This window comes from Sander vitreus, chromosome 21 (assembly GCF_031162955.1).
Source record: "Sander vitreus isolate 19-12246 chromosome 21, sanVit1, whole genome shotgun sequence".
NCBI classification, from domain to species: Eukaryota; Metazoa; Chordata; class Actinopteri; order Perciformes; family Percidae; genus Sander; species Sander vitreus.
In genome coordinates this window covers 4,170,748-4,198,222 of record NC_135875.1, presented here as the reverse complement: position 1 = coordinate 4,198,222, position 27,475 = coordinate 4,170,748, and the positions used below count along the sequence as shown (strand labels likewise).

The 27,475-nt window shown below is 41.4% G+C and overlaps 1 protein-coding gene across 3 annotated transcripts in view; it reads right to left on the bottom strand.

Moving 5' to 3' along the window:
* Positions 1 to 27,475, bottom strand: part of LOC144536755 (PH and SEC7 domain-containing protein 1-like) — a 79,908-nt gene that overhangs the window by 10,352 nt on the left and 42,081 nt on the right. For 2 of the 3 annotated variants that reach the window (XM_078280019.1, XM_078280021.1), the window contains 4 exons: positions 13,106 to 13,149; positions 4,044 to 4,231; positions 3,138 to 3,208; positions 1,511 to 1,668 (listed from right to left, as the gene is read on the bottom strand). In XM_078280019.1, the coding sequence (XP_078136145.1) occupies positions 1,511 to 1,668; positions 3,138 to 3,208; positions 4,044 to 4,231; positions 13,106 to 13,149 (461 nt within the window). Of the gene's footprint in view, positions 1 to 1,510; positions 1,669 to 3,137; positions 3,209 to 4,043; positions 4,232 to 13,105; positions 13,150 to 16,929; positions 18,685 to 27,475 lie in introns of those variants that run through there. The other variant, XM_078280022.1, reaches the window with a different exon arrangement.

The following is a 27,475-nucleotide window of genomic DNA, read 5'->3' as shown; positions in this document are numbered from 1 at the left end:
CATGTCCCTGCTCTCTCATAATCGCCACATCAAAGGTGTTGGATGGGGTTGAGGTCAGAGCTCTGTGCAGACCAGTCACATTCATCCACACCAAACTGGGAAAACAATTTATTTGTAATAATTCATTGCATTTATGCAGCGCTTTATCATAGACACTCAAAGCCACCTGGGTGATGCACGGCAGCCTTACGACGCCAGACGCTCACCACACCTCAGCTTGGTAGAGAGGGAGAGGAACATGTTTTTAGTGGTGGGGGAAACCAGAGCACCCGGGGAGAACATGCAAACTCCACAGAGAAAGGCCGGGGCGACCAGGGTTCCAACCCGGTACCTTTTTGCTGTGAAGCCACAGTGCTAACCATTGGGCCACCGAGCTGCTTTATGGAGCTGGCTTTGTACACAGGGGTTACTGTCAAGATGAAACAGGAGAGGATATTCACGAAACTGCTGCCACAAAGCTGGAAGAACACTATTGTCTAAAAGTGTGTTTACATGCACTTAAATAACTGGGTTGCTAGCTGATTTCTTAAACTACATGTACTGTAATTCGGGGTAAATTAGAGAGGATTAGAGAAACCTGTTCTCCCCTGTTCTTGCCCTTGTTTACGAGTAACCAGGCTACTGATCAGCCTTTAACAAGACTGCAGTTAACAGTGGAGTGTGTGGATGAAAGGAAAGATAGTTTAAATATAGATTTTGAAATGATTCTATCCAAACTCTGACTCAAACTGTCTTAATAAGTCAGTTTCCCCCACTGAATGTTTGACTACTTGTTAAATTCAGACACATTTGCGCTGTGAGGGAAATCGCCCTCTGTGAGGCAGAAGGCTGATTACTGATGTGCTGCATGTATACACAGATTTACAGTAACCTGGTAACTTGAGTGCATGTAAACGCACTATGGGGATGGGTATTTCAAGCCAAAATACTGTAGATATTCACTCTTCGACCATTCTTTGAAGATCTGTGCGTACATTCTCACCGCTCCACTTCGCTTACATACTCTGAAAGAGCCAAACTGAATGTGCCACACACATTTTACCGCCATTTCTAACGGCACTATTACTAGGCGGCAGTAAAAACAGCATAAACTATTTGATTTAAAAAAAATAATTGAATGACTTGATTCAAAAATCATGACCCAATTCCTAAAAACTACTGATGGTATGCTGTAGCATTAATGTACAATGTAGCAATAATGTCCGCTGTAGCATTAAGAGCGAGCCCAAACCTTAAAAACCTGCTCTAGAACAAAAAGGGTGCCACACACTTTTGACCACATCCTGTAGTTTGTACAGAAAAATAAACATGGCTCAAGCAGACAGAAAATAAGACAAGGGTCCATCTCTGCAGCGTATGATTAAAGTTTAGTTTTTTTCACATTGGATATGGTTCATATGATTGGATTTTAAGGTCTGCTGCAGATGCTGTGGTGTGGATAACTGTGCAGTATGTGTATAATTCTCTACACATCATTTGAGCTCAGTGAGGAACATAAATCAGGACTCACGGTGCCTGGAAGAGGTACACCCTCCAGTCAGCAGTGCGCAGGTAAAAGACGTTGGGCCTCTTGCTGTAGTCTGAAGCTTTCATGGCCAGAGAGTGGTGGATGGACACGGCGTTCTTCAGATCCTCCTCAGATAGCTGTTTTTCAGGCCTGTACTCCCCCTGGCATGGCAGTTATAAATAAGAAATGAATGCTATGATTAACACTGAGGGGTCCTAACACTTATTAGAGTTAAAGAGCTGAAAAAAAAACACAGCACCGCATTGGAAGCAGCCCATCTGAAAACAACTGATCTAAACAGATCCGGTGGTGGACTGAAGAACATCAGCGCAGCCTATCAATGATAGTTTCTGTACCATATACCAAAACCATAGCTTTTTCTGATACCCTACTTTATGTTTTGACACAACACTGAGAAATGAAAATGCCTCCATGATAAAAATATAAAGTTCCCTGAATTTCCATGACTGGAGGTGAGACAAACTAAATAATCATAACAGCAAAACAAACTTAGAAAAGTCTTTTCAAAGTGGCCGGGTTAGCTCAGTTGGTAGAGCAGGCACAGGAGGTTACTCCTCAATGCAGCAGCCGTGCGTTCGACTCCGACCTGCGGCCCTTTGCTGCATGTCATTCCCCCCCGCTCTCCCTTTTCATTTCTACAGCTGTCCTGTGGAAATAAAGGCCTAAAAATGCCCAAAAAATGATCTTAAAAAAAGAAAAGTCTTTCTTAAATGACAGGTTAATTTATTATAAAGTGGGCATTGTTTGAAATCTTTTCGAAACTACTGCTGGTACAATTCCTTAGTTGCAGTAAAAATAACAAAACCATCCCTTTTTTCATACCTTACGTTGAAGAATATACTGTACATAAGTATTTCCTACAAAACCCCTTTTAATTTAACAAAAGAAACAACATCTGAAAGAAAATAAGTCGTTAAATGATATTTGCCTGCTAGACAAAATACCGTCTAAAATTGGCAGCATTTTGATTTATTCAGGAGCAATCTGATCCAAGATCAAGTCAACAATAAACTCTGACCAGACATTTGATCTCAACTTGTCAGTACTCGACAGTTTGATACGGACACATTTTAGTCGGTACCAAAAATGTACTGAGGTTCGATATCCAGCCCAAGAAAACAAAACTAGGGTGTCACTAGAGGCTCATTTCTCAAACTGAGGTTGTATTTTTTTTGTTGAGCCACAGTGGCCTGTTATGCTGGCAGAGGTTGCCCCACCCCAAAGTCAGGACATAGCCGTCGTAGCACTTTTAGACATGTAAACAGGAAATGGGTTCACTAAAGTGGCTCCCTTGGATAGACAGATTTAAAAGTAAAGTAAAGCATTTCGGGGATTATGTGTAAGAAGGTGCCCTGATACAAAGGAACCTTTTTGGATCTCCACTGCAGGCATAAAGATTCACCTTCGGTTACAAATGTGTTAATGCCATATTGCCAAGGTTAAACAGAATGTTTTTGGAGCTGCAGTCACCTGTTATAAGGTGGAATAATGAATATTAAGTAGTAGATGTTACAGATTGCTTCTCACGCAGCCTTTTTTTTTTTTTTTTTTACTGCCACAAATATTTACCACACTTTAAATATACTCAGTAATAAAGTGAGCGACTTACTTTCTGTAGATAGAGAATTAGCCCTTTTAGGATCACATAGAAGGTCTTCCAGCCTCTCTTCCCTCTTGGTGCTGCGAGGAGGAGGAAAGTGTTAATAGTAGACCTGTGGTTATATACATTGATACAATATCATGCTGTTTTATATCATGCTGTTAGGTTCTTTACATTTTGCACTTTGACAAACAGCATAAACACTGAGAACAGAAGTGAAACAAATGTGGAAAGAAGGACACTAAGGGCCCTATTTTAGACACTTGCGTCTGGCTTTGCGCTGCGCTGGACACTAAGATAAGACACTAAGTCATAATCCTACAAATGCCACCCAGTTTTATGCCCAGGTTTTAAAGTGAGATGCCACTGCAGTAATCCAGATGTGTCTATATTCTGACACAGTAGAAACTGAGAAGTGGTAACACACCGTACAGTATACGCTTTACATTATTGGAGAATAGCATTTTAGCTAAAAGAAGATGGATAAAACCAACTGAGCGAACGTTATCTGCTGCTCTAGGACTTGGCCTACGTGGGGCGCACACTCTACTGGGTGAGCTAGAGGCCGCCCCACCCTTCTTTTTTTTTCTTTTTTTAAAGCACTTTGAAACTTGAAAATTGTTTTTATTATAATTTTGAAAATAGAAAGTTTATGATGACATCAAAGCTGGAGTAAATTGTAGGTTGGTCCCGTTTTTCTAAACTGGGATTATGCTATTTTATTTTTACCTTCATTTTTGGATGGGACGATGGATAATGTTAACTCTCTCAACTGATGATGATCATGTGAGGCTCCTAAACATCTACTAAATGGACCTTGAGCTGAGATTGTTTTGCTGTTTCCGAGGAAATAACAACTGAATTTGGAAACTCGAAATGGAACAATGTAAAAGAAAAGGGTCTGAGGCTTCGTACTTCTCTTGCCGTCCGAGTCTGCGTGGACTTTGCGGACGAGGAATCCGTTCTTGTACAGCAGCGATCCGGACGGCTCGTCCGGCAGGGGCTTCTCGCTGCTGCCCTCCCCCTTCACCGATCTGGAGGCAGAGGAGTCACACAGGCTGTCTCCGAGCTCCGAAAACGACTTCCGCAGCTCTTCCTCGTCACTATGGAGACAAAATAAAGAAAAGAAATTTAAAAAAACAACAACATGGTAATCAACACTTACGTGTCATGTCTCATTAGCAACGCGAGCAAACACATCATTCATCTTGTCCGTTTGCCTCTCACTCTGTGCTCGTTACAGCACAGGACAAGAGGTGCAGAGATTACACACACACTTACTGGGAAACTTTTCATTTCATAAAGAACACATGAGTAATATGCAACGTGCTGCTGCTGCTGCTGTCTTGGCAGAGCAGAGACATTTACAAAGCATCATGTATCTAGGGGATTAACTGAGTGAATGAAGCTGCCTTCAAAGTTATAATTGTGTGTTTTCCTGCTCTCTCCTCTCTGCTTGATCAAAAAGTACCACAACTAAAGAGTGACACCACCTATCTTGTTCCAGCTTTGAGGTGAAAAACAGGGGCATCTGTACCCTGGGGAGGGGGGGGGGGTTACTCTTCCTCCTCTTGAAGCCTCATAGAGGTGAGAAAGACTTTTCTTCCTTGCAACAAAAAAAATGGAGGCTCTACAGACTCACAGAGGAAGGATTAATGATGCTAACCATACCTTATAGCGCAGTGATACAACAGACAATCTCAGTCTGTATATTTGTTGTACTGCACATTGCTGCAGCTCCTCTTTTCGCCCTGTGTGTTGAGCTCTCCGTTTTAGCTACAGAGTGAGGCATCGCACTTTTATTCCATCTTTGTTGGGAGTTGTACATGCGCAGTACATAGGTAAGGACTACTAGCCAGTCAGAAGCAGAGTATGAGGGCGTGCCCTGACAGTACCTAGGTAAGGACTACTAGCCAGTCAGAAGCAGAGTATGAGGGCGTGCCCTGACAGTACCTAGGTAAGGACTACTAGCCAGTCAGAAGCAGAGTATGAGGGCGTGCCCTGACAGTACCTAGGTAAGGACTACTAGCCAGTCAGAAGCAGAGTATGAGGGCGTGCCACGCTAGCAGCTAGGCGAGCATTATAACGTGTGTTACAGGCTAAAAGGTTAAAGGCTGGACTACAGTAGAGCTGTTTGGAGCAGTTTGTGAACAGTGTTTTCTGTTGGAGATGGTAAGTCCCTTTGGGGTGGACTTTGGGCTTTTTCACTTTGTAAACCTATAACATGCACAAAAAAGATATATAACACAATAAAGGAAATGGAAAAAGCCAAAAAGCATAATATGAGCACTTTAAGGAAACAATAATATTAGTATAAACAATATTTGTACTGATATTTTATTTGATTTATCTTTTTTTCTTGCTTGGCTGTTTGCTTTTGTCTTTTTGGTTCATGTTATTTGAGACTTTGTTTTAACTGTATCTTAGAAAATACCAACTTGAACATGATATTGTTTTACTGCTGGACTAAATTGTAGGTTGGTCCCATTTTGCTGGACTGGGATTATATTATTTATACCTTTTTTTTTTAAATGGGGTTTGGTTTCAGATGTTGTGTTGTTTTTGTCCTTTGAATCCAAATTTCTTTCTACATTTTCTTTCTTTTTGAATTTTGTTGTCTTCCTTTTCCCCTGTTAGTCTGACTCTGTAGTTCTCGTGAAGTAGACCAGGTATGAGTCCTGATCTCTCTGATGGTGCAGTAATACGCTGTACATGACTTTGTTTTTAAATCCCTGGGAATGTGCTGGTTTCTGAACCTATACTCCTGTTTTTCATGTGGCTGATGTTTTATTGGTTCTCTCTTACAGCATACAGTCTCTGCAGTGAAATGCTTCTTACCTGAGTTGTAATAACATGACATATTCTTTCATTCTAACTTTAAAGAAGTATTTACAGAGCGCTGACATAGCTCTAAATTTAATTTAGGTTTTCAGGCTGAGAGTTGTTAAAGTTTCTGTGCACATCACTCATTAGAAACGGGCTTCGGGGAGCCATCTTTGTAAATGAGGATTCTGATGAGCTGATGAGCTGCTGAGCTCCGTGTGTGTGTGTGTGTGTGTGTGTGTGTGTGTGTGTGTGTGTGTGTGTGTGTGTGTGTGTGTGTGTCTCGATTTCACACAAACAAGTCTGTCAAAACAAGTCAAGTTGATAATGTTCGACTTTTTCCAAAGTGCCTTTATATTTTTGTTTAGATGATGAAAGAATTGTGTTGTAATCTGTGTTTCTTAGCCCATTACATTTTGTTTTCATCTTACATTCTTGTCTACTAGATTCTTTATATTTTTTTATTTATTATTTTATTACCATTTTTTTGTTTTATTTTCATCTTACTATATATTCTTGTCTATTAGCCCCTTTTTCATTTTGTATTCATTCTATTTCTGTTTTACTACCATTCTTTAAAATGTAATATCTTTATTATTTGTCTACCCATTCACGTTTATTTTCATCTGTTTGTTAAAATAATTATAAACTTCTGTTCATTAGTACAAATACAGATTATTATATAAATATATATTACAGTATTGTATATATTGTGTTTGAAAGACAGACATTATGTAGCGGTGCTGTACCCATGACTACAGCAGTGCTAATCCCTTTCTCGTCTAAATAACCTCTCACAATGCACCGTATGCCTTCTTTTGGTGTTTTTAAAGGGATTTGTCACATTAGGAGATGATAGATGCTTTAGGCAACAACAGCGAGTGTCTTTGCATCCGTCCGGTGAAGTAACATGGCAATTCCACTTGTTACCTCACCAGGCGACACCCATGCAAAAGTTCAGCCCGAAAATAGAAAAATGGCTGGATGCCGAACCCCCCCGAGACCACGCTATGAGTAACCAACAGAACATAACAGCAGTTAACCCCGTGCAGGAGCCAGAGAGAGAAACGGGAGGCAGAGACGGAGCCAATGAGCATGTAGCCTGTTGCCTGGTAACTGCTGGCCTGCCTGAATCCCATTCTACACAGAGACAAAGTGAGGGGGGAGGATGGATGGATGGAGGAGGGAGATAAAGAAGTGAGGAGACAGGGACAGAGGAGGGGGAGAGAGAGAAAAGACAAAGCTGATCCTTCTCAGATGGCAGATTTGCAATAATATAAGTGAGAAGAGGGTGGGAAGAGGTAAGAAGAGAGGAAAACAAAAGAAAGTAAAGGAAAAAGGAACTTAAAGAAGAGGTTAAGAAAAGAAATTAAAAGAAATTAAAAGAAAGGAAATGAAAAAATAAAGAAAGAGAGAAAAAATGGGAAACAAAAAGAAACTAAAGGAAATGAGAGAAGAGGAAAAGACAGGGAAGGAAAACTTAAAGGAAAGGAAAAAAAGAGGAAAGAAAAGCCGAGGAAAGAAAAGAAAGGAGAACAAAATGGAAAGGAAAGTAGAGGAAAAGAAAGGAAATAAAACCACAGGAATGAAAAGTAATGAAGGGAAAAGAAAAGAGAAAAAATACAGGTAAGGAAAAGAAAAGCAAGAAATGTAAGGGCAATTAATTGGCAAATTTGAAATTAAAGGAAAAGAGGGGAGAGGAGTGTGGAGATAAGAGAAAAAGAAAGAAAAGAAAAATATCAGAAAGGAAGGAAAGGGAAATGAAAAGAAACAAATGGAATGAAACAGAGAAATGGAAAAAAATAACATTTGAAAAAAAGGAAAGAAAGAAGAAGAAGACTTTATTAATCCTGCACGGGGAAATTAAATAAGGAAAGGAGAGGAAACAGGAAAGGAGAGGAAACAGGGAGGAAGAGGAAACAGGGAGGGAAAGGAAACAGGGAAGGAGAGGAAACAGGGAGGGAGAGGAAACAGGGAGGGAGAGGAAACAGGGAAGGAGAGTAAACAGGGAAGGAGATGAAACAGGGAAGGAGAGGAAACAGGGAAGGAGAGGAAACAGGGAGGAGAGGAAACAGGGAGGAGATGAAACAGGGAAGGAGAGGAAACAGAGAAGGAGAGGAAACAAGGAGAGGAAACAGAGAAGGAGAGGAAACAGGGAAGGAGAGGAAACAGGGAAGGAGAGGAAAGGAGAGGAAACAGGGAAGGAGAGGAAACAAGGAGGAGAGGAAACAGGGAGGAGAGGAAACAGCGGAGGAGAGGAAACAGCGGAGGAGAGGAAACAGCGGAGGAGAGGAAACAGGGAAGGAGAGGAAAGAGGGAAGGAGAGGAAACAGGGAGGAGAGGAAACAGGGAGGAGAGGAAACAGGGAGGAGAGGAAACAGGGAGGAGAGGAAACAGGGAGGAGAGGAAACAGGGAAGGAGAGGAAACACGGAAGGACAGAAACAGGGAGGGAGAGGAAACAGGGAGGGAGAGGAAACAGGGAAGGAGAGTAAACAGGGAAGGAGATGAAACAGGGAAGGAGATGAAACAGGGAGGAGAGTAAACAGGGAAGGAGAGGAAACAGGGAAGGAGAGGAAACAGGGAGGAGAGGAAACAGGGAAGGAGAGTAAACAGGGAAGGAGATGAAACAGGGAGGAGAGTAAACAGGGAAGGAGAGGAAAGAGGGAAGGAGAGGAAACAGGGAGGAGAGGAAACAGGGAAGGAGATGAAACAGGGAAGGAGAGGAAACAAGGTGAGGAAACAGAGAAGGAGAGGAAACAGGGAGGAGAGGAAACAGGGAAGGAGAGGAAAGGAGAGGAAACAGGGAAGGAGAGGAAACAAGGAAGGAGAGGAAACAGGGAGGAGAGGAAACAGGGAAGGAGAGGAAACAGGGAAGGAGAGGAAACAGCGGAGTAGAGGAAACAGGGAAGGAGAGGAAACAGGGAGGAGAGGAAACAGGGAAAGAGAGGAAAGGAGATGAAACAGGGAAGGAGAGTAAACAGGGAAGGAGAGGAAACACGGAAGGACAGAAACAGGGAAGGACAGAAACAGGGAAGGAGAGTAAACAGAAAAGGAGATGAAACAGGGAGGAGATGAAACAGGGAGGAGAGGAAACAGGGAGGAGAGGAAACAGGGAGGAGAGGAAACAGGGAAAGAGAGGAAAGGAGATGAAACAGGGAGGAGATGAAACAGGGAGGAGAGGAAACAGGGAAGGAGAGTAAACATGGAAGGAGAGTAAACATGGAAGGAGAGTAAACAGGGAAGGAAAAGTGTGTTGATGCAATATGAAGAAATCACAGACGAAGAAGTTGGCCAGTTAAAAGAAGTGCATGCTGGGATCTTTGTGCTGATGTTGCAGCATCAGTAAACCAATGAACAGAGCTGCTGTGATTCACCTGTGACTCTGACAAAACAACAGTCAACTGAAAGAGGACAGTCATTTTATACACAGCACAGAGGCTGCAGTTTCACCTTTACATCATCCTGAGAAGGACTTATTTTTAAAAAGGATGCTAATTTATAATCTAATATGAAGAGATTTGATACACCTTCTAGTGTTTTATTAGACTGGATAGTTTTTTTTGGGGATATAAATGCAAAGAGCATGCCTGATTTTTGCAACTCATTCTCATACCAAAATTATAGGTTGATTTCCAAAGACCCCTAAAACGACACATACGGCCGTTCTATTCACTGCAGCATGGTGGCGATTTAATCATGTGACCGTTCTATTTAACGTAACATAAAAATACTTCAAAAGAGTCACGTAAAACTACCAAAATGAGGACTTAACGTGACGTCCCAGACTTCACTGTGTCACGGACTAAGGCCCGTAAAACCGGTGAAATTTTTAAATGAAAGTTGACTTTTGGTTTCACACGGAACACAAACCCTCCTGAGTGAAAGTCCTGTGTTTGTTTGACCCAAAAACCACCCCAACCTTCCCCCTTACAGAATTCGGTGCCTTCATATTTTGTCACCTCACTTCCTCATTTGCTCTCGCGATAACTACCACAGCCACGAGAGGTCGCCGCCTAACAAGAAACCTAATTGTGGGTCGTTATGAGCTGCTTGCATAATCGACCCAAGCCACGTTTAAAGTACTCATATTATGCTTTTTGGCTTTTTGCCTTTCCTTTATTGTGTTATATATCTTTGCATGTTATAGGTTTACAAAGTGAAAAAGCCCAAAGTCCACCCCAAAGGGACTTACCATCTTCAACAGAGAAAACTGTTCACAAACTGCTCCAAACAGCTCTATTGTAGTCCAACCTTCACTCTTGTGACAAACGTTTGTCACTTTACGTCACTTTGTAACACACATTATAATGCTCGACTAGCTGCTAGCGTGACACGCCCCCATGCTTCTGACTGGCTAGTAGTGCTGATCTAGGTACTGCGCATGTGCGACTCCTAAAACTCCTAAAACAGAGAGCTCAACACACAGGGTGAAAAGAGGAGCTGCAGCAAATATGGTGCTTTTTGAAAATGTATTATGAACCTGAAAATGAGCATAATATGAGGTATTTAAGTCCAAAGTCTGGACCGCTAGTTGCTATATAATTGTGTAATGTTAATTTACAGAGAGAAAACCTGCACTTAACCTTTTAACAGGCATTTTGTATTCATAGTTAGACCGGTATCGTAATGTATCATTATAGGATTGTCAAGCAATACATTGATTATCGCAGAATTGCTGTATCGTGAGCCATGTATCGTATGATGAGGTACACAGTGGTTCCCCTAGTTTCTATGCACAGATCTCCCTGTATCTGTGACCTGTTGTGTCTCTCTTTCAGTGCACAATGCCCACAGCCACCACCTCTCTCCCTCTGCTCTCCACCCCCGCTCCTGAATGAGGAAGCATGTGTGTACTGTATATGTCTGTATTTGTATCTGTGTGTGTGTGTGTGTGTGTGTGTGTGTGTGTGTGTGTGTATGCGAGTGAAGAACATGTGGGTGCATCTAACTGCACCGTTGAGAGTGCCCGTGTCTTTTCTCTGTGGGGGTGTGAAATAACATCCATCGCCCTGTTCTGCGTTGAATTAAAACACTGCATGCCCACACACACACACACACACAGACACACACACACACACACACACACACCCATCTGTAATGAGATGCACATATACAATATGTAATCATGTAATCACAGCACACACTTTGTTTTACTGTCTGAAAATCACACCTATATCACAGGCCTTTCACTATACTATATATATATATATATATATATGTGTTTTATTTTATTTATTTTTAAGCCTCAATATGAAAGTAAATGTGTAAATCAATGCCGTGCTGGTCTATATATAGAATAGAAATGCACTATAATTTAAAACACTCATATTACACTGATATCTATGTAACTGAATATCTTCTTTGTAAATATAATTTAGTTCTCATCTTCTGTTTATTTCTCCCTTTAGTGCCTTATTTTATATTGTTTTGTTGCCCATTATCATTTATGTTGATGATTTGCAATACTTTTTTTCGTTATGCACCAGCATACCAAGACAAATTCCTTGTATGTAAAAAAAAGCTACTTGGCAATGAACCTGTTTCTGAATAAAATAGAATATAGGGCTGCTAGATTATGGAAAAAGTGACTTTTGGAACGATGCATTTATTGAATTTAAAGGAACAGTGAAACAGTTAAACAAATCAACAGTGAAAACACCTTGAACTGTGAAATTTACTTTTCCTGTTGAACTTTTTGAATCCCCCTTAAAATAAATAATATATTCAAATGTTGGCTGCATGAGTTTAGCCTTCGGGAGGTGCGAAAGTGCGTGCGTCATTTAGAACACCAAGACAAAATAACAGTTGACTTATTAAATTGTTTTTCTCAATCACATTGTTTTTTTGATCGTCAGGAGCCGAAATCGCGTCAAAATTAATCATTGCACAGCTCTACAGAATACACACTTTCTTGTGCTGTGATTACAATGTGCAAATTGCAAACGCACAAAACGTGGCAAACACTTCCAAGCAAGACGTGCAGGAGGACAAACAAAAGCAGCATTTGCAGCCTCAGAATTGATACACAGCTGAAGTGCATTGTCACAGGGTGTCAGTCCGTGTGTTGGGACCTCAGTCAAGTAAGTTAGCAAGTGAAAAAATGTTCCTCTGTGTGATGAAATATGTATCAACTAAGCCAGTAGGGTGTGAAAGTGGTGGCAGAAGTGACACTGTGCTCTGCTTCCAAATAGGGTTTTCATAGGCAGAGACAGATTTCACTCTATGTCAATGATCTCGGCCAGCTGAAATATTAAAAATGAACATGTGCAACTCCCTGCTGCCAAAGCTAGAAAAAAACCAGACTGCTGTGGGCTGAATCTGTAAATCTGTAATTAATTTTGTTTGGAGGTGGATTCTCTCTTTGCTCGGTGGTGTTTACGTGTCTAAAAACGGCATCTTTTCTACCCGTGCGTGGCCTCTTATGCCGTGGCAGTGTTTAAATAGCTGTCCATATGTCAGCAGAGATGTTTGAACTGATTGCCTGCCTCTCTGTGGATCTCCTCCTCGATCTGCTCCTCTTCCTCTGACCACTTTTATTCGGCTGCTTCGGGAGCGCTGCTGCAGCTATTTTTGGAGAGGTAGTGGGAGGCTGTGGTCACACCTTTGTACAAGATGCAGGTAAAGAGCCATTTAAAATGAGTCTCTCTCTCTTAGTCATTGTCTGTTTTTTTCCCCCTCCATTTTCACATGTACAGAAGCATACGCACATACAAATATATCTCCTGTGTACATTAGTACGTACATTATATCTCTCTGCTACCATGTGTGTTTGCTGCTGAGAGACACAGGGAGGAAAGAGCAATGCGGTAGCCATGGAGTCGTATCCATGGTGCTGTAACTATGGCAACAAAGCTTGGAAAGCTAGTGACTTAATTGGCATCTCCAAGGCACTCTGCAACTGTGATCCAGAATAGCAACCCTTGACACACTAATGTTTCCTTCACATGCCAGACAACACTCACATCATTAAAGAGGATGCTAACAAGTTAATCAATATCCCTTAATGTTTCCTTTCCTTCAGGACAATGCGTGTGTTTAAATGAGTTTCAGTTAATCATTGACGAGGAAGGAAGGACAGAAACAGAGTCACAGAGGAAGAGTAAAAAACATAAATGTAGTTTAAGGTGAATAATATCAACATGAAATGACTTACAGCGTCCATTGCAGCTTCTGGTTCTTGATTGAGTTGTAGAGAGCCTGCAAAGGAAAACAAGAAAATCACATTTTCAGTCAACAGCAGCTATGTTCAGCTGTTGGCGATTTGATCACATAGTACAGGAGGGGTGGGCAGGTCCATTGTGGGTTTCTGTGGAAGCTGCACAGTAAGCAAGCCAGCTTCATTCAATAAATTGTACTCAGAGAAATGTCATTCCTTCTCACACTGCTCAAACTGCTCTTTGCCTAACTCATTTTATTTTGCCAAAACAATCCATCAATCATCCAATCAGTCCAACCACCACAACATCAGTTACAAAGCCATTATCCGCCGAGCACCTGGCCTTTCGACGGACAGATGAGCAAATCGATCGGCCCGATAAATAATTTAGGAAACGCATCGATCGGCATGAAGCAAAATTAAGTTACCGCTGAAGAACATGAACACAAAAAAACGTAACTATAAAAATTTAAACATGACAAAGACATTAGTGAAAACACACAGCTGAGTTTACACATTCCTCTCAATGCTGTAGTGCTGATCAATTAGTTGATTGATTGATTGACTGACTGACTGACTGACTGACTGACTGACTGACTGACTGACTAGTCAAGAAGAAGGATGTCTTTATCAACTAAAGATTTGCAGCTTTCCTCAGTTTAACGTTATTATAAATGACAAAAATCCATACAACTTACTACTGTTTTGGACTGTTGGTCAGACGTCCCTTTGGGCCATAGGAAGTTGCGATGGACATTTTTCAACATTTAATTTGATAGACTAAATGATCGATTCAATTAATCGACAAAATAATCAATGAAAACATCCATTAGTTGCACCTGGAGCAGTGTCAGATGATCTGTTACTTCAGTAAAAGCTGCAATATTACATGTAAAAAGACTCAACTATATATAAAGTATTACATTCAAACATTCATATTAACACCAACATGTACTTAAGTACCAAAAAAGGACTCATTATGCAGAATGGATCCTTTTAAAATGTGGTCGGTTAATGTTTAGCTAGTTTTTTAGCTACCTTATGTACTGCTCGGTTGTTTAATATATAATACTTTATTATATTTTATAATATGATCATTAGCAGTCCAATAAATGTGGAGTGAAAAGTGTTATATTTGCAAATCAAAGTATTGGGGTAGAAGTATAAAATAAATAAAATGGAAATACTTAAGTTAAGTACAAGTACTTCAAATTTGTAGTTGATAGATCACGATATAGTAATATTTTCTACAAAATCAATTGAGGAACTGTTTAATGGATAAAATCACCTGACAGGAGTGTCAGTTTTAGACAAATCTAATTAAATACCTGATGAATCAAAGCAAAACTCCAATACAAATCCAATAATGTCATGAAGCAATGTAATGTCAATGTCAATGATTTGCAGCATTGGCCTAATAAAACCAGACATACTGGATTACTGTAATCGGATAACTCGCTTTGAGTAAAAGGCAAATTGTTGTCGCATCACCACGAAGTTCGCTACGTATATCGCTGAAAAAGTATTGGGCGTTTCTGCATGTCTGCCTAATTTCTACACACTTTTTCTGGGCTATCTTGATGTTAAAAAAAATCCAAATCTATTCCAACTCGTTTGTGATTGGACACTCTTTCGCTTCTTTCCACCAGTTTTTTTTTAAGCATTTTTTTTTTCGGGTCCTTGTTTACACTCCCGGGAGAAAAAAAACTATTTTACTTTCATAATCATGAGAATCAAAAAAAAAAAAAAAGCAGCAGGGAGAATAAAAGAGAGTTTTATTGAAGGAGCGGGTGATCTCTGCTCTGAAAGGCTTCAGAAACGCAGCACATTTTGGCTTCAACTTCCTCAAAATCCGTAGCAACGATCCAGCCCTGTGGACACTTTACAGAGCAGACAGCATGGAGCCATGAGACCTGAAGCGTTAAAGACACAGATGGAGGCAGTGGGTGCAGCTGACAGACAGCAGTGACAGCAGAGGTGATGGAGAGGACACTTAAAGGCACTTCATTCCCACCTCATTCACCTCTGAATCCCTTGTAGACTGACATCATACGTTCACTCCCAGCGTGACTATAATTGCCATGTGTGGGGGAAGAAATGTCACTCCCAGCTAAAATCGATCCTTTCCCATTACATTCCTTTGATTAAAGAACTGCTGCTAATGGTCTTCACTTGGATTCTGCTGTTTTAGACTTCCAACCTATTATGAATATGATTTTGTTGTATTGTGACTTTTAGTCAAATGAAATTGGATTTATAATGGGGTTTTGATTCAGCGTGCCTAATCAGGTTCATTTCCAGAGTTTTCTGGGCTTACTCAGAAATACTTCCATGAATATTAACGATCTATGGTTTCCACAAACGCTGTACTGTAAAAGTCTTAGCAATTAAACTGTGTCTCAAACTAAAATGTGCTCATACATTTTAATAATCACAGACAAGAAATACAGCTGAGCTTACCAGAGTCGGCTGATTTCAAATGTTTAATGATGTGCCACAACAGCAACATATTCTGTCTACAGAGGTTCATTATGTGTGAGGGAAGAAAATGGCTTCATTTTCAAAAGATTTGGCAATAAAACTAAACTTGGAGCTGTGGCTAGAAGGCATTTACCCTACAACCAAACAGTGTTTATATAATATGAAAACCAAATCACTTCACGGGAGGATAACTCGAAAATGCTTTGTTTAGTAGCAATAATTGTGTTTGGATGTTCTAGAACCTTTTTTAATGTCTTTGGTTCGGACTTTTGTTGCTGTATGCTCTCCTTCACGCCATTTGATAGAAAAATAATTGTGGGACCATAGAGAGCCAAGGAAGGTGAGTACTACATACAATTTATATTGTTTTTGGGTGAACAATTCTTTTGAATTGCTTGTTTTGTCCAACAAACACTTCCAAACTTAAACGATATTCAGTTTATTATCACATAAGACGAACAAAGCTAGAATTGTTTGGCATTTGTGCTTGATAAATGTCTTTAGACAGTTAAATCAGTATAAATACCTCTTTCTGTCCAAAGATTCAGTAATAATGACATTTTTAATTGTGGTGCAACTTACCATCTTTTTTCATGAGAAGTTTTTCCATGGGGTTAATGTATAACTATGTATATATTCCTATATTCTACCCTAGCCAACATGGGACAGATTTAGTCTAAGTGAAACTGTGTTAAAGGTGATTTTATCAACAGCAGAGGAACTCTGTGGATTTAAAGACAGAAGACTAAAAAGGGAGGTAAGTATATAAAAAAAAGGTAGATTGATTGAGGTGGAGTATAACTCAGAGTCAGACTCATTCAGTCTGGAGGCTCATTGAGACAAGGATGGATGTTCGTCACCTTCACCTACTTGCTTCATAAACGTCACCGAGTGCCAGCAAATGAGAGCCATTAGCCTTGATTGGTGGCTTGACACAATATGCTGGCAGCTGACCAACCTCCTTCATCAAACGCTCTACTATCCATATGTGAGTGGATGTATAAAAACATCTTACAAATGGATGGTAAATCCATAATACAATACTAGTTTCAGAATTAATAGTGCAATAATGGCTTGTTGTGTGAGGATGATGAGTTAAACGTGGCTGAAATAAGCAATCCACCAGCTATTATGAGCTATTATTCCATGTTATCTGGGGTAAGAAATCATTTATCATGACACATTTCATGAAATAAAGTAGGAAAACATTATTAATCTCTGTCTTTTGGGGATTTAGTTTTGAAGATGTGGCTAAGCAGCACTTTTGTGATGAATAACAATGTGTCTGAATGACTTGTAAAAGTAAAAGTAACAGGAAATAACCAACAGTTTTTCGGTACCTTCCTCCTCTTTCTGGCCTGCGGGTGATTCTGTCCGTCCTGAGCCTTTCCCAGCAGGTCTGGAAACACCAGGGGTTTGAGTGAACGTGAGCGTGGGGTTCTGGGACAGCGAAACGGGTCCATCATCCGAAAGTCCCTTCCGTAGCGCACGGTGCAAAGAGAGCGTGAGCGTAGGCGCCCCGCAGAGTGCAGGCTGTTAACACCGATCATGCTCAGAGACAACGGTGCAAAAAACACTGGACATTAAAAAATCTGTCCAAATGATTCAGTCTTTATTATTAAGTCCTGCTAAAAATAAGTTGATCCAAAGTGTGAAATGATCGTCTGATCTGGATGCTGTCCAGTTGATGTGGATGTGCCAACAGACAGCTGGAAGTGAATTCAGCTGTTACTGAAAGCAGCCAGGAATCAGCGGAGACCGCATAGAGAGGCAACACATTATCAGGCTGCTGTCAGCGGCTATCAGCATGCGTCAAACCCCAACAGTCGCGCCCCTGAGTGTCTTGATCAACGCCCACCAGGCAACACCGGGGAGCCCACATGACACTGAATTATTGATAAGGAAGCCATGTATTATACATGTACAGAAATGACTCCTTTGCTGCAAATCAGGAAGGCGAGACTTTCTTCCTCAGGTGACAATACATCCAGCACTTTTCTTCCAATGTGAGCGCTCAGTCTATGAAGTTTAAATGGAAAATAAACTGCAGGTAAATGTGTAATTTGTCCAGGTGACGTAGAGGTGAGTGAACGCACACTCTCAGCAGGATACGAGCCTCTGCCAAGTTACCCAAAGGTGACACCTGTCCAGCTGCCCCCTTTTAGAGAAAGCCAGGGACAACACACTACAGAGATGAATGCTTAAACCTGCACTCGCAGGTAGACACTTGCACGGGCACACACAGAGGGACAAAAGCTCACACTTTCACAGATGGTATGAAAAGCAGAGGTGTGAACGGACAACCAGCGTGAAACAGATGGGTGCAAAATGCGGAAATCAAGAGGTAAAAAACACACACAGGCCTACAATAAGCTCTTTATGCACATATGAACACAAACACACAGACTAAAAAAAAAAAAATCACACACGCACAATAGAGGGAGGTACAGAGGGGTGGGAGGGGAGGACAGCCGCCTTCGGACTTCAGAGACGGGAATCCAAAGAGCAAGGCGGATTTCGTCACAAGCCCAAAAATACGATATAAATTAAAGAAAAAAGAGGCAGATGGAGAAGAAGCAGAGATTTAGCACTGCATGTTCCTGTTGCTGTAAAATGGATACCATCAGTTTTACAGTCACAGTGCTGATTGTCAGATTATCTAATTTCTTCCTGCTGCTCTCTGTCCATGTGTGGAGGTCTGCTGTGACTGTTTACCCCCTCCTCTGTGATCCACTTGTCTCAGTCAGTATTTTCTCTCAGACTCTTTGGTTTTAGTCTCTTCGCATCGTACGTTTGGCGGGTTTGAGGGGAAAAAAATGCAGCCCTCCTGCTGCTCTTCATGCCTTCCTCTTCTGCTGTGTGAAGAATGTGGATGTCTGGTTTATCTATCTGTTGCAATCTTTTTTTCGTCCAATCCAGCGCTCCTCTTGCTTCCCTTCTCCCTGCTGCTGCTGCTGCTTTTGCTGCTGCGGAGGAGGAGGCGGAGAGGAAAGGAGAGCTGGCTGCCTGAATCGCGGAGCGAAAAACGAAGCTGATAGGGACGGTGCTCGCTCTCTCTGCCTCCCTCTGCCTTTGCTTCTTCAATGCGTACCTCCCTCCCTCCCTCTCTCAGTCATTGCTAGCAAATCACAGGCTGCCTCTTCCACACACACACACACACACACACACACACACACACACACACACACACACACACACACACACATATATGCAGGCGAGGTTACGCACACATGCATGCTTTTTTTTTTTTTTTAACATACTCGCAATGGCAAATTAGTATTCAGTGCTAGTCTTGTGGGAGAGACGGGTAAAGTGAGAGGAGAAAGAAACATGAAACAAAAAATGGGCAGCACAGGGGCAGTGTGAAAAGATGTGTGTATTCAGCAACGCTGTGAATTAAAGGAATAGTTCAACATGTTGGGAGAGATCAGAGTCAGTTTCATGTCTAAAGGCCGCACCAAACCGACATAAAACAACTACCGGCGACGAAGGCTGACTGTTGCGTCGCCTCACATCGCCTGTGTCTGGGCCAAAAAGATGCACATGAACACATAGCAAAGACTACAGCCAGCGGCCAACTAGCACGTATGTTCTGCACCTACGTGTGAGGAAATAACTCTCCACACCAGCATGTGGCGGTAGTCTGTATTCGTCATTCAAAAAGGGAAACCGGAAGGCTGACAGGATGGACTCAAGACGCTAGTTAGCCAGCTACCACATTGACAACAAATGATATTTACCGTGCGCTAGCGAACAATAAGAAAAACAACCGTTTCTGCTAATGAGCTCAATGAAAATAAAATCATCAGTTTGCTTGATTTCCTCACTTCTGTTTTTGTTCTTGTGCACTGATTCGCTTAAGCTGAACAGCCAAGAGGTTTCTCTCACCGACGGGGGGCCGCTGCCAATTCAACATGCAAAAAGGGCCGACTACTGCTAACAATGCAGGACACAAATCTTCTCTGCATTCAGTGAAACTATTCCCACCCCAAAATCAAATTTAAAAAGCGACCAAACATGACCTCTGCAGCAAATCTATAAAAAGAACACTTTAAGTGCCCTAAAATGGACATGGATCCAAATCTTCAAATTCCTTTCAACGATTACTCCCAGAAAAATAAACAAAAGCCAAACCATAACAAAAAGGGGAAGCAGCAAAAAGAAAAAGAAAAAAAGGAGTCAACTCAGAAAATTGAGCGTCTGACAGAAACCTTTGCTTACAAGACAAATTGATGACGCGTGTCCCCAAGAGAAATCGCCCCAATGGAATTATTGACTTGAGAGGAGTAACTGGGACAACGTGAGCTACAGGAGTGTGACGGGGGATTTGATCACTCTGTCAATCACAGACTTGTATTGATCGGACTGATTTTAAGTCTGAAATCAAAACAAAAGATTCAGAGCTCAGTTACACAAGACGGGACGGGGAGCCAGAAAAAGTATCGTAGCTTATTAGCTGTGTGTGTTGGATCATTTACTTTTATTTAACCTCCTCCTGAGACAGGAGTCGATGGTACGAAAATGTCTTTTGAATAAACCATGAACATTTTGTCCCATGAAAAACCAAGCTAATAAGCTAATGAGTTTGTAGAGCTTTATATTTTTTTTATTTATCCAGGTAAGTCGATTGAGAACAACTTCTCATTTGCAACGACGACCTGTCACATGTCGCAGTTCCACATTCATACCTGGAAGCTGCCCAGTACAACCACAGTCTGACCTGCTGGCCACTGAGCAGCTCCACTGGAGGGAGGTTAACTGGAGGTTAACTGGAGGTTAAGGGCACCTCAGTGGTGGTAATGAGGGAGGGACAAGATCTGCTCTTTCACTTTCCCCACCCAGCGGTGAACACATTGCTGGGGGGGAGTAGGTCAAAAAGTGACTTCAAGCACGAGACAGGACGTGTTTACTTTATCAGTGTTTCATTGGGACCACAGTCGTTCCCTAACCTTTATCAAAGTAATGTTGGCACCCCCGTCCAAGGCACCGGATAGTGAACCATAGTCCTGCACTTTGCATGCTCATCATCCACCTAAACCACTTCCTACAACCCTCAGAAAACAGACATTGTTTAATGCTCTACTTCTTTCTATTCCTTCTGTTGTTGTTGTTTCAGCACACAAACGTTTAGGCGCATTAACTATTAAAATGAATGCGTCTAAACCTCTGTGTAATGAACTGTACCAGTGTATTTCTTGTTGTACAATTGACAACCTCGTCCTCCTGCTTTTCTTCTGCGTTGCATGCCCTTTGCTAAATTTAAAAACGTAATAAAAGTTTAATGGGTGCTGCTGTGACCGAAGAAAACCGTCCCTCCCTCAAGACCAGTGTCTGTCTTTCGACATGCGCCATCAGGGTGGACATATTGGCGAGCCGTGACTTTAATCACGAGGGAAGACATAAAGGAACATCAGCGAGCCGGTTGGAGGAGGAAGTGGAGCTAACCTTTGACTGCGAAACCCAAAACAACCTGCATCGAGAGGACAGCCTGTTACAGGAGTTGTTACAGTGTTGATTTCTGTTCACTGCCTCTCTGCCTCGTCAGTCCTCTCAGTCTTCCTCCCTTGCACTCTGTGGGCAGCAGCAGCTTGCGGGCTTGTAGCTTGAATCTCAAGAAAACCATTGAGTTGCCTTTAAACAAAGCACTTAACCCAGAGTTACTCAAACGGCGCTGCAGCAGACTGCACCTGCTTCCCAAAAGCAAACCAAACGACGGTAAAAGGCCAAATAAATCAGCTGTCTTTTTTACCTTATGCCTTCTATCAGTTTTCCTGTCTGCTGTCAGTCTCTCCATCCCACTCAGTATTTCACATCCTGTCTAAATCTCTCCCGCTGTCACTCATGGAGGGTCCAGACAGCGCGGGGAGAGGGGGAGAGGATCCACAGCCTCACGTCTCAGCTGACCTCAGCAGCTGTCTCTTCTTCACACACTCTCTCTCTCTTTCACTACCCTTTCTCTTTCCCTTCTCCTGCAAGAATTTTATCAAAGTGTGTTTTACCATTTAAACAGTGACATTTCCTCGCTGTGCACACTGAACATGTAATGATACGAGTAAAAAGTAGCATCTGTCTTTGGTTTCTCTCCCTCCTCAGACATGACCTGCTTGTCTTTGCCCAGGCTGGCGAGGCCGTCGAAAAACTGGCAACACATTCATAGCTACTGCCAGACCGACAGCAGCAACTCATTCAAGAATGGTTCCTTCTCCCTCATTTACAAATACAAATAAGTCATCCGTCTTTTTCCTAGCCACCAATGCTACTGCGCAATCGATAACATCAGTGCACCTGATTACTGTTTGAGGAGCGCGGTTCGGGTGTCTTGATTGAGCTGTACAACATTTTCATTCCAGCAGAATTTGTTCTCCTGCTCTGATGCGGGCTGGTAACCTACTTCAGTGCATCGTTAGATCACTCTTCATGCTTTAAGCCCTGAGCAGTGCTGAAGAAAGAGAGAGAGAGAGCGAGAGAGAGAGAGAGAGAGAGAGAGAGAGAGAGAGAAAAAACCTTCTCTCTCTCTCTCTCTCGCAGCCAGAGTTTCCGATTCTGCAGGGAGCTGCGGTAGCTACACAGCAGCTATGTTTTCCATGCAAGCTAGTATAAAGGAACAAGAAGTGGTTATGAAGGCTTAAAAGCTTATTGTGGCATTGGGACCACAAGTCTTCATCATTTCTTTTTGAGGTAATTTGCCAAACAGTGAGCCACTTACGGACACATTAGGTCCAACACTGCAGTGCTGCAAAAACAGCTTTGACAAAAATGAGTAGAGTAGTAGTACTACTAGATTAAGTATAAAAGTGGACAAATTACAGTACAGCATGTTTTCTGGTTCACAAAATTAACCTTAGAAAGAAAACTTTTTTTTCCGATATGTATTCACAACGTTGATGTCAAATTCTTAAAGAAATAGTTTAGACATCTTTGGGGAATACACTTATTTGTTTTCTGGTGGGAGGTTAAATGAGAAGATTGACCACTCTAATATATGTTGGTTAAATATGAAGGTTGGCTAGCTTAGCTTAGCACAAAGACTGGAAACAGGGGGAAACAGCTAGCCTGGCTCTGTCCAGAGGTAACACATTCTACTCTCTAAATGTTTCTAATCAACACGTTACATCTTGTTTGATTTACCGTTTTATAGAGGATTATGTGCTGGACTATTTTTGATGGTTGCTTGGCAACTGCTTAGAGCAAAGAAATAGTCCAGCACATAAAACACAGTTTCGGTTAAACAAACAAGATATAATGAATAAGTCGGGTTTAGAGGTTCTAGTGGGCATATTTTGTTACCTTCAGACCAGCCTTTTTGCTAAGCAAAGCTAACAGTCTTCTGGCTGTAGCTTCATATTTAGCCAACAAATATGAGAGTGGTACTGATCTAGCTGAAAGCTAATGAGCATTTTTCCCAAAATGCCAAACTGCTCCTTTAATATCTTGACAACGATGTCCAGCAGTGCAAGAAACATGAGCAGTTGTAAACACATCGTAACTTTAACCAGATTATTTAAACTACTTCATTTGGAGGAAAAACTGAAAGAGAGCAAACTGGGGTGGTGATGGCGCAGTGGATATGACACACATGCCTTTGGTGTGGGGGACCTGGGTTTGATTCCCACTGTGATACATCAACCAATGTGTCCCTGAGCAAGACACTTAACCACTAGTTGTTCCAGAGGAGTGCAACCTCTGACATATATAGCAATTGTAAGTCGCTTTGGATAAAAGCATCAGTGAAATGACATGTAATGTAATGATAATTTCTCATTGAACTGGAAAACTTACAGACTAAGTCAAAGTGGAAACAGAAGTTTTGTCTGTAAACTGTGATGGATATTTTCCACCTAGAATACTTTTAGTCCCTTTAATCCCTTTTTGAGTTTGGTTTGTTTTCTCTTCCAACTATGGATGACCTGGATGTCTGACCAGTCGGACTTCTTTTTACCGATGTTTTTAAAAATCAGACCCAGGTTGTAATAAATCCGAATAACCCTGGGCCTCCAATAATGTCAAAGACAGGACTAGCTACTGTATCTTACAGGTATGTGATTGCGGGTGAATGTTGTTGACTGGCCTCTGTGCTTGGTTTGTGAGCAGCCTGTCAGCCTATCACATCTCCGCTGACTGATAGTCTGGTGTGGGTAACTGCGGACGGTAATATCCTCTGGAGTGCAATAAAATAGTTTATTGCCTTATTATGAACCCTGGAACAGGAACACGCTAATTGAGACAAACAAGCATCAGTATTTGAATAGACATGTGCACTGTGCTGTACTGTATGCGCACTCTGTGCAACCTCCATCTATCCTGTTACTGGTGGGATGTAGTGACATGCACACCTATCAGCTCAGTACAATCATATTGTCATTTTCATATTTTAGGAACATTTCATTCGATTTAAATTAGCATATAAAACTTAATCAACTTCCAATCAAGTTACATGAACATATGGTTGGAAACTCATGCATGATTTAATTCTGCTCTGCGTTGGGCCTCAACAAAACAAAGCAACCACAAAAAATTACTTCAGGCGCGACAGTTTCCACTTTACCATTACAATGCTGTTTAATGCACTGACATTGATCAAAGTCTACAACACATTTTTAAGACAAAATATGAGAAAAACAAAAATAAAAGATAATGCAGTCTGTCTGGATAATAGCATCCCAGCAATCTAAGACCGTCTATACTTGGTTGTAAAAATGTATTTTGGGCAAATGCTGGAGGTGTCGGGACAAAAATGGTGCCCTAGTACACATGCTCTGGAGTTGCCCAAAAATTCAGGCATTTTGGTCTTCCCTACATACAATTGTAGAGAAAATTGTCGACCAGAATATCCCGTTCACCCCTAGTCTGTTTATTTTGGGGGACCCCTCTGCATTAAGTGACCTGACCCCTTCACTCTCTAACTGGACCCAGCCTGTCCTCATGTTAGGCCGGAAACTTCTGGTCAAAGAATGGAAAGCCCCCTCTGCACCAGCACTGGATTTGTGGCGTGCCACTCTGGGTCAGCTGGCTGCCCTTGAACAACTGTCCTATAGGTTGCTTGACAAAGTGGAGGAGTACAACTTGAAATGGGTAGTATCACTCGTACACTTTGGACATTTAATGGTGTTCCGGCTCATAAACATAGCATTTAACTATAAAACATGACTGATGGATACATTTTGATAGAATACTGTACCTACATATAGGCAATGTTGTAAACTCAAGGGCTCTGTGCATCACTGTCTCGTTTTCCTTTTTTTAAGTTTTTTTTATTTACTTTTTTATAATTTTCTAAAATGTATTTATAGTTTAGTTTTTGTCTATGGTCGCGCTATGTCTTCCTTTCATTCTATTTTGTTGTATGTGTACTGCTTCATTTTTCTGATGGATATATGTGTGTGTGTATACATTTTCTGAAAAACCAATAAACTGTTAATCATAAAAAAAAGAAAAATGTATCTTGGGTGATCAGATCACAAGTGGACAGCGCTAAATACAAGTGTAAACAACCACCAAGACGCATTGTGATCCAATTACCCAAACCACTTCCACCACATATCTTTTGTAGTATAAACAGTAATGCGTCCCGATAGGACGTAACAGGAACATACATCATCATCAGAATGCCAACGCTCTATAACTTGACCATTTTACAACAAGCTAGACAAAGTCGTTTCAATCGTTTTGCCCGATGGAAAGAGATGTGTTGGATTCTGCTGACAGCGATATCTCTCGAAGTCGCTCATACTGATCCCCAGATAATTATCACCCGAGCTCCCCTCAGCTTGACGAAGCGTTTTAGCATCTTTCAGCTCATCGTTTGGGTTTTCCATCCTGTAACTTTACAGTTTTGGTTCACTCGTGAAGCTCTCTCAGGCAGCTGATTACAAAAAACCCTATGTGCACAAAATGCCCAGCAACAAAAATATTAAAGTAAAAAGTCTTTCCAAATATTATGTTGGTGTGCTGGAAAGTGTATTAGAGAGGGTTTTATGCCCATATCCATCTACTGCAGTTTAAAGTCGTACATAGGGCCCATATATCCAAATCCAAACTATCTCGATTCTATCCTGAGGTGAACCCCTGCTGTGACACATGTAGAATATAGCCTCACTTATCCATATGTTCTGACTTGCCCTAGTCTGGAAAAATTCTGGAGGGAGGTCTTTCAAACTCTGTCCAAAATCCTTAACACTACTCTAGAGCCTAACCCTTTGGTGGCCCTTTTCGGCACTACTGGAGAGGATGTCGTGCGCCTGACTCCATCCAAATGTCGCACACTCTCCTTTGCTTCTCTCCTGGCCAGGCGTGCAATACTGCTAAAATGGAGGGATGCTTCCACCCACACTCAGTGGTTGAGGGACATTATTTCCTGTTTAAACCTCGAAAAGATTCCCTATTCAATTACTTGCTGCAACAACAAATTCAAAAAGGTGTGGGGGGGCCTTTCCTGGAACACTTTCAGAATCTCTAGTCAATTTAGAGGAGCACTCTCCTTCTCTCCCTGTTTTACATTTTCAGTCACATAATTTAGGCTGTTATATCCTTTCTTTATGTACCTTTTCTCTTACTCGTCTGTTTTTGATTTCATTTTGAGATTACCATCGGCTTTTTACTTATCTACTGTATGTATTTACATTACGTTTCTTTTTAACCTAACTTCCAGCACCTCTCTCTTTGTTTGAACTCCAGACTGTGTGTGCTTGTTCGAGTACCGGCTGTTAGATGTGGTTTGGGGGAGGGATTCGGGAATGGGCTGAATTTGTCTTTCTTCATTTTTCATAGTATCTTTCCTGTGATATGCATACACTGTACACATTTGTGTATTTGTTTAAAGAAATAAATAATATTTGCAAACAAAGAGAGGGTTTCGAAGCCAAAGCTGCACACGCTCAGTTCAGGAGATTGCTCCATTCTGCTCCTCCTATTGTGGTGGTAATGGGAAACATATCACAAGGTTTAATCAAAAGAGAAAGAAAAGGAATAATTAAGGAGGAAGAATCAGCGACAATCGAGAGTTATAGAAGCAAAAAAAAACGGTGGAACTAATTGATGCTGAGAGACAGAGGGTAGTGTACCTGAGGGACAGAGGTGACAGGAGGTGTCATGGGGATGCAAAGCCCCTCTTATTATTTTCCAGTCCACCAGGCAGCTGATATTGTTTTAGCTACAGGGCTCAGCAGTGTTTCCTCCTGTCCCTCAGAGTAAAGCCTCAACATATGGCACAGTCTTAAATAATCACATTTTACTGTGCGCTATGATGGATGCAGCCCACATTAATGCAGAGTATTGACTTTTATATAACTTTGAATAAATGCAGTTTGTCTCCAAAATGTATGCCCAAGACTGCCTGAAATGCATCATTAAATGTATTAAACAATTCTGCTCTGTGTGTCGTTATTATATATTGAAAGACATAACAAATATCCTTGAAAAGCACTATAATTAGTTCAAAATTTCTATTGAGTTCATAATCAAAAGTATAAATCATTTTGTGTAGTGTCAATATTTTCTGACTCTAAAGGGAATGCAATTATTTTTGCAGGTATTTGGTCATAAACCAAAGTATTGAAGAAAAGTCAGAGGATGATCAAAGTAATACTGAGGTGAGCATGACCGTGAATCCATGTGGTGGATGCTGACATATTTCACACTTTGACCTGCAGGTAGTGCCACAGGAAAAAAAAGGATGAAGGGATCCTCAAAGTCATCAGGCTTCATCCTCTCTGCACCATGATTATCTGAACCAAATTCCATGGCAATCCATCCAGTGGTTCTTCAGATATTTCACTCAAAAGCACGTATGTCATCGTCCTAGTGGCGCGAGATCAAAAATCAGAGGATCACCAAAGTCACTGGGGTTCATCCTCTGGGGAGCATGAATGTCTGTACAACATTTCATAG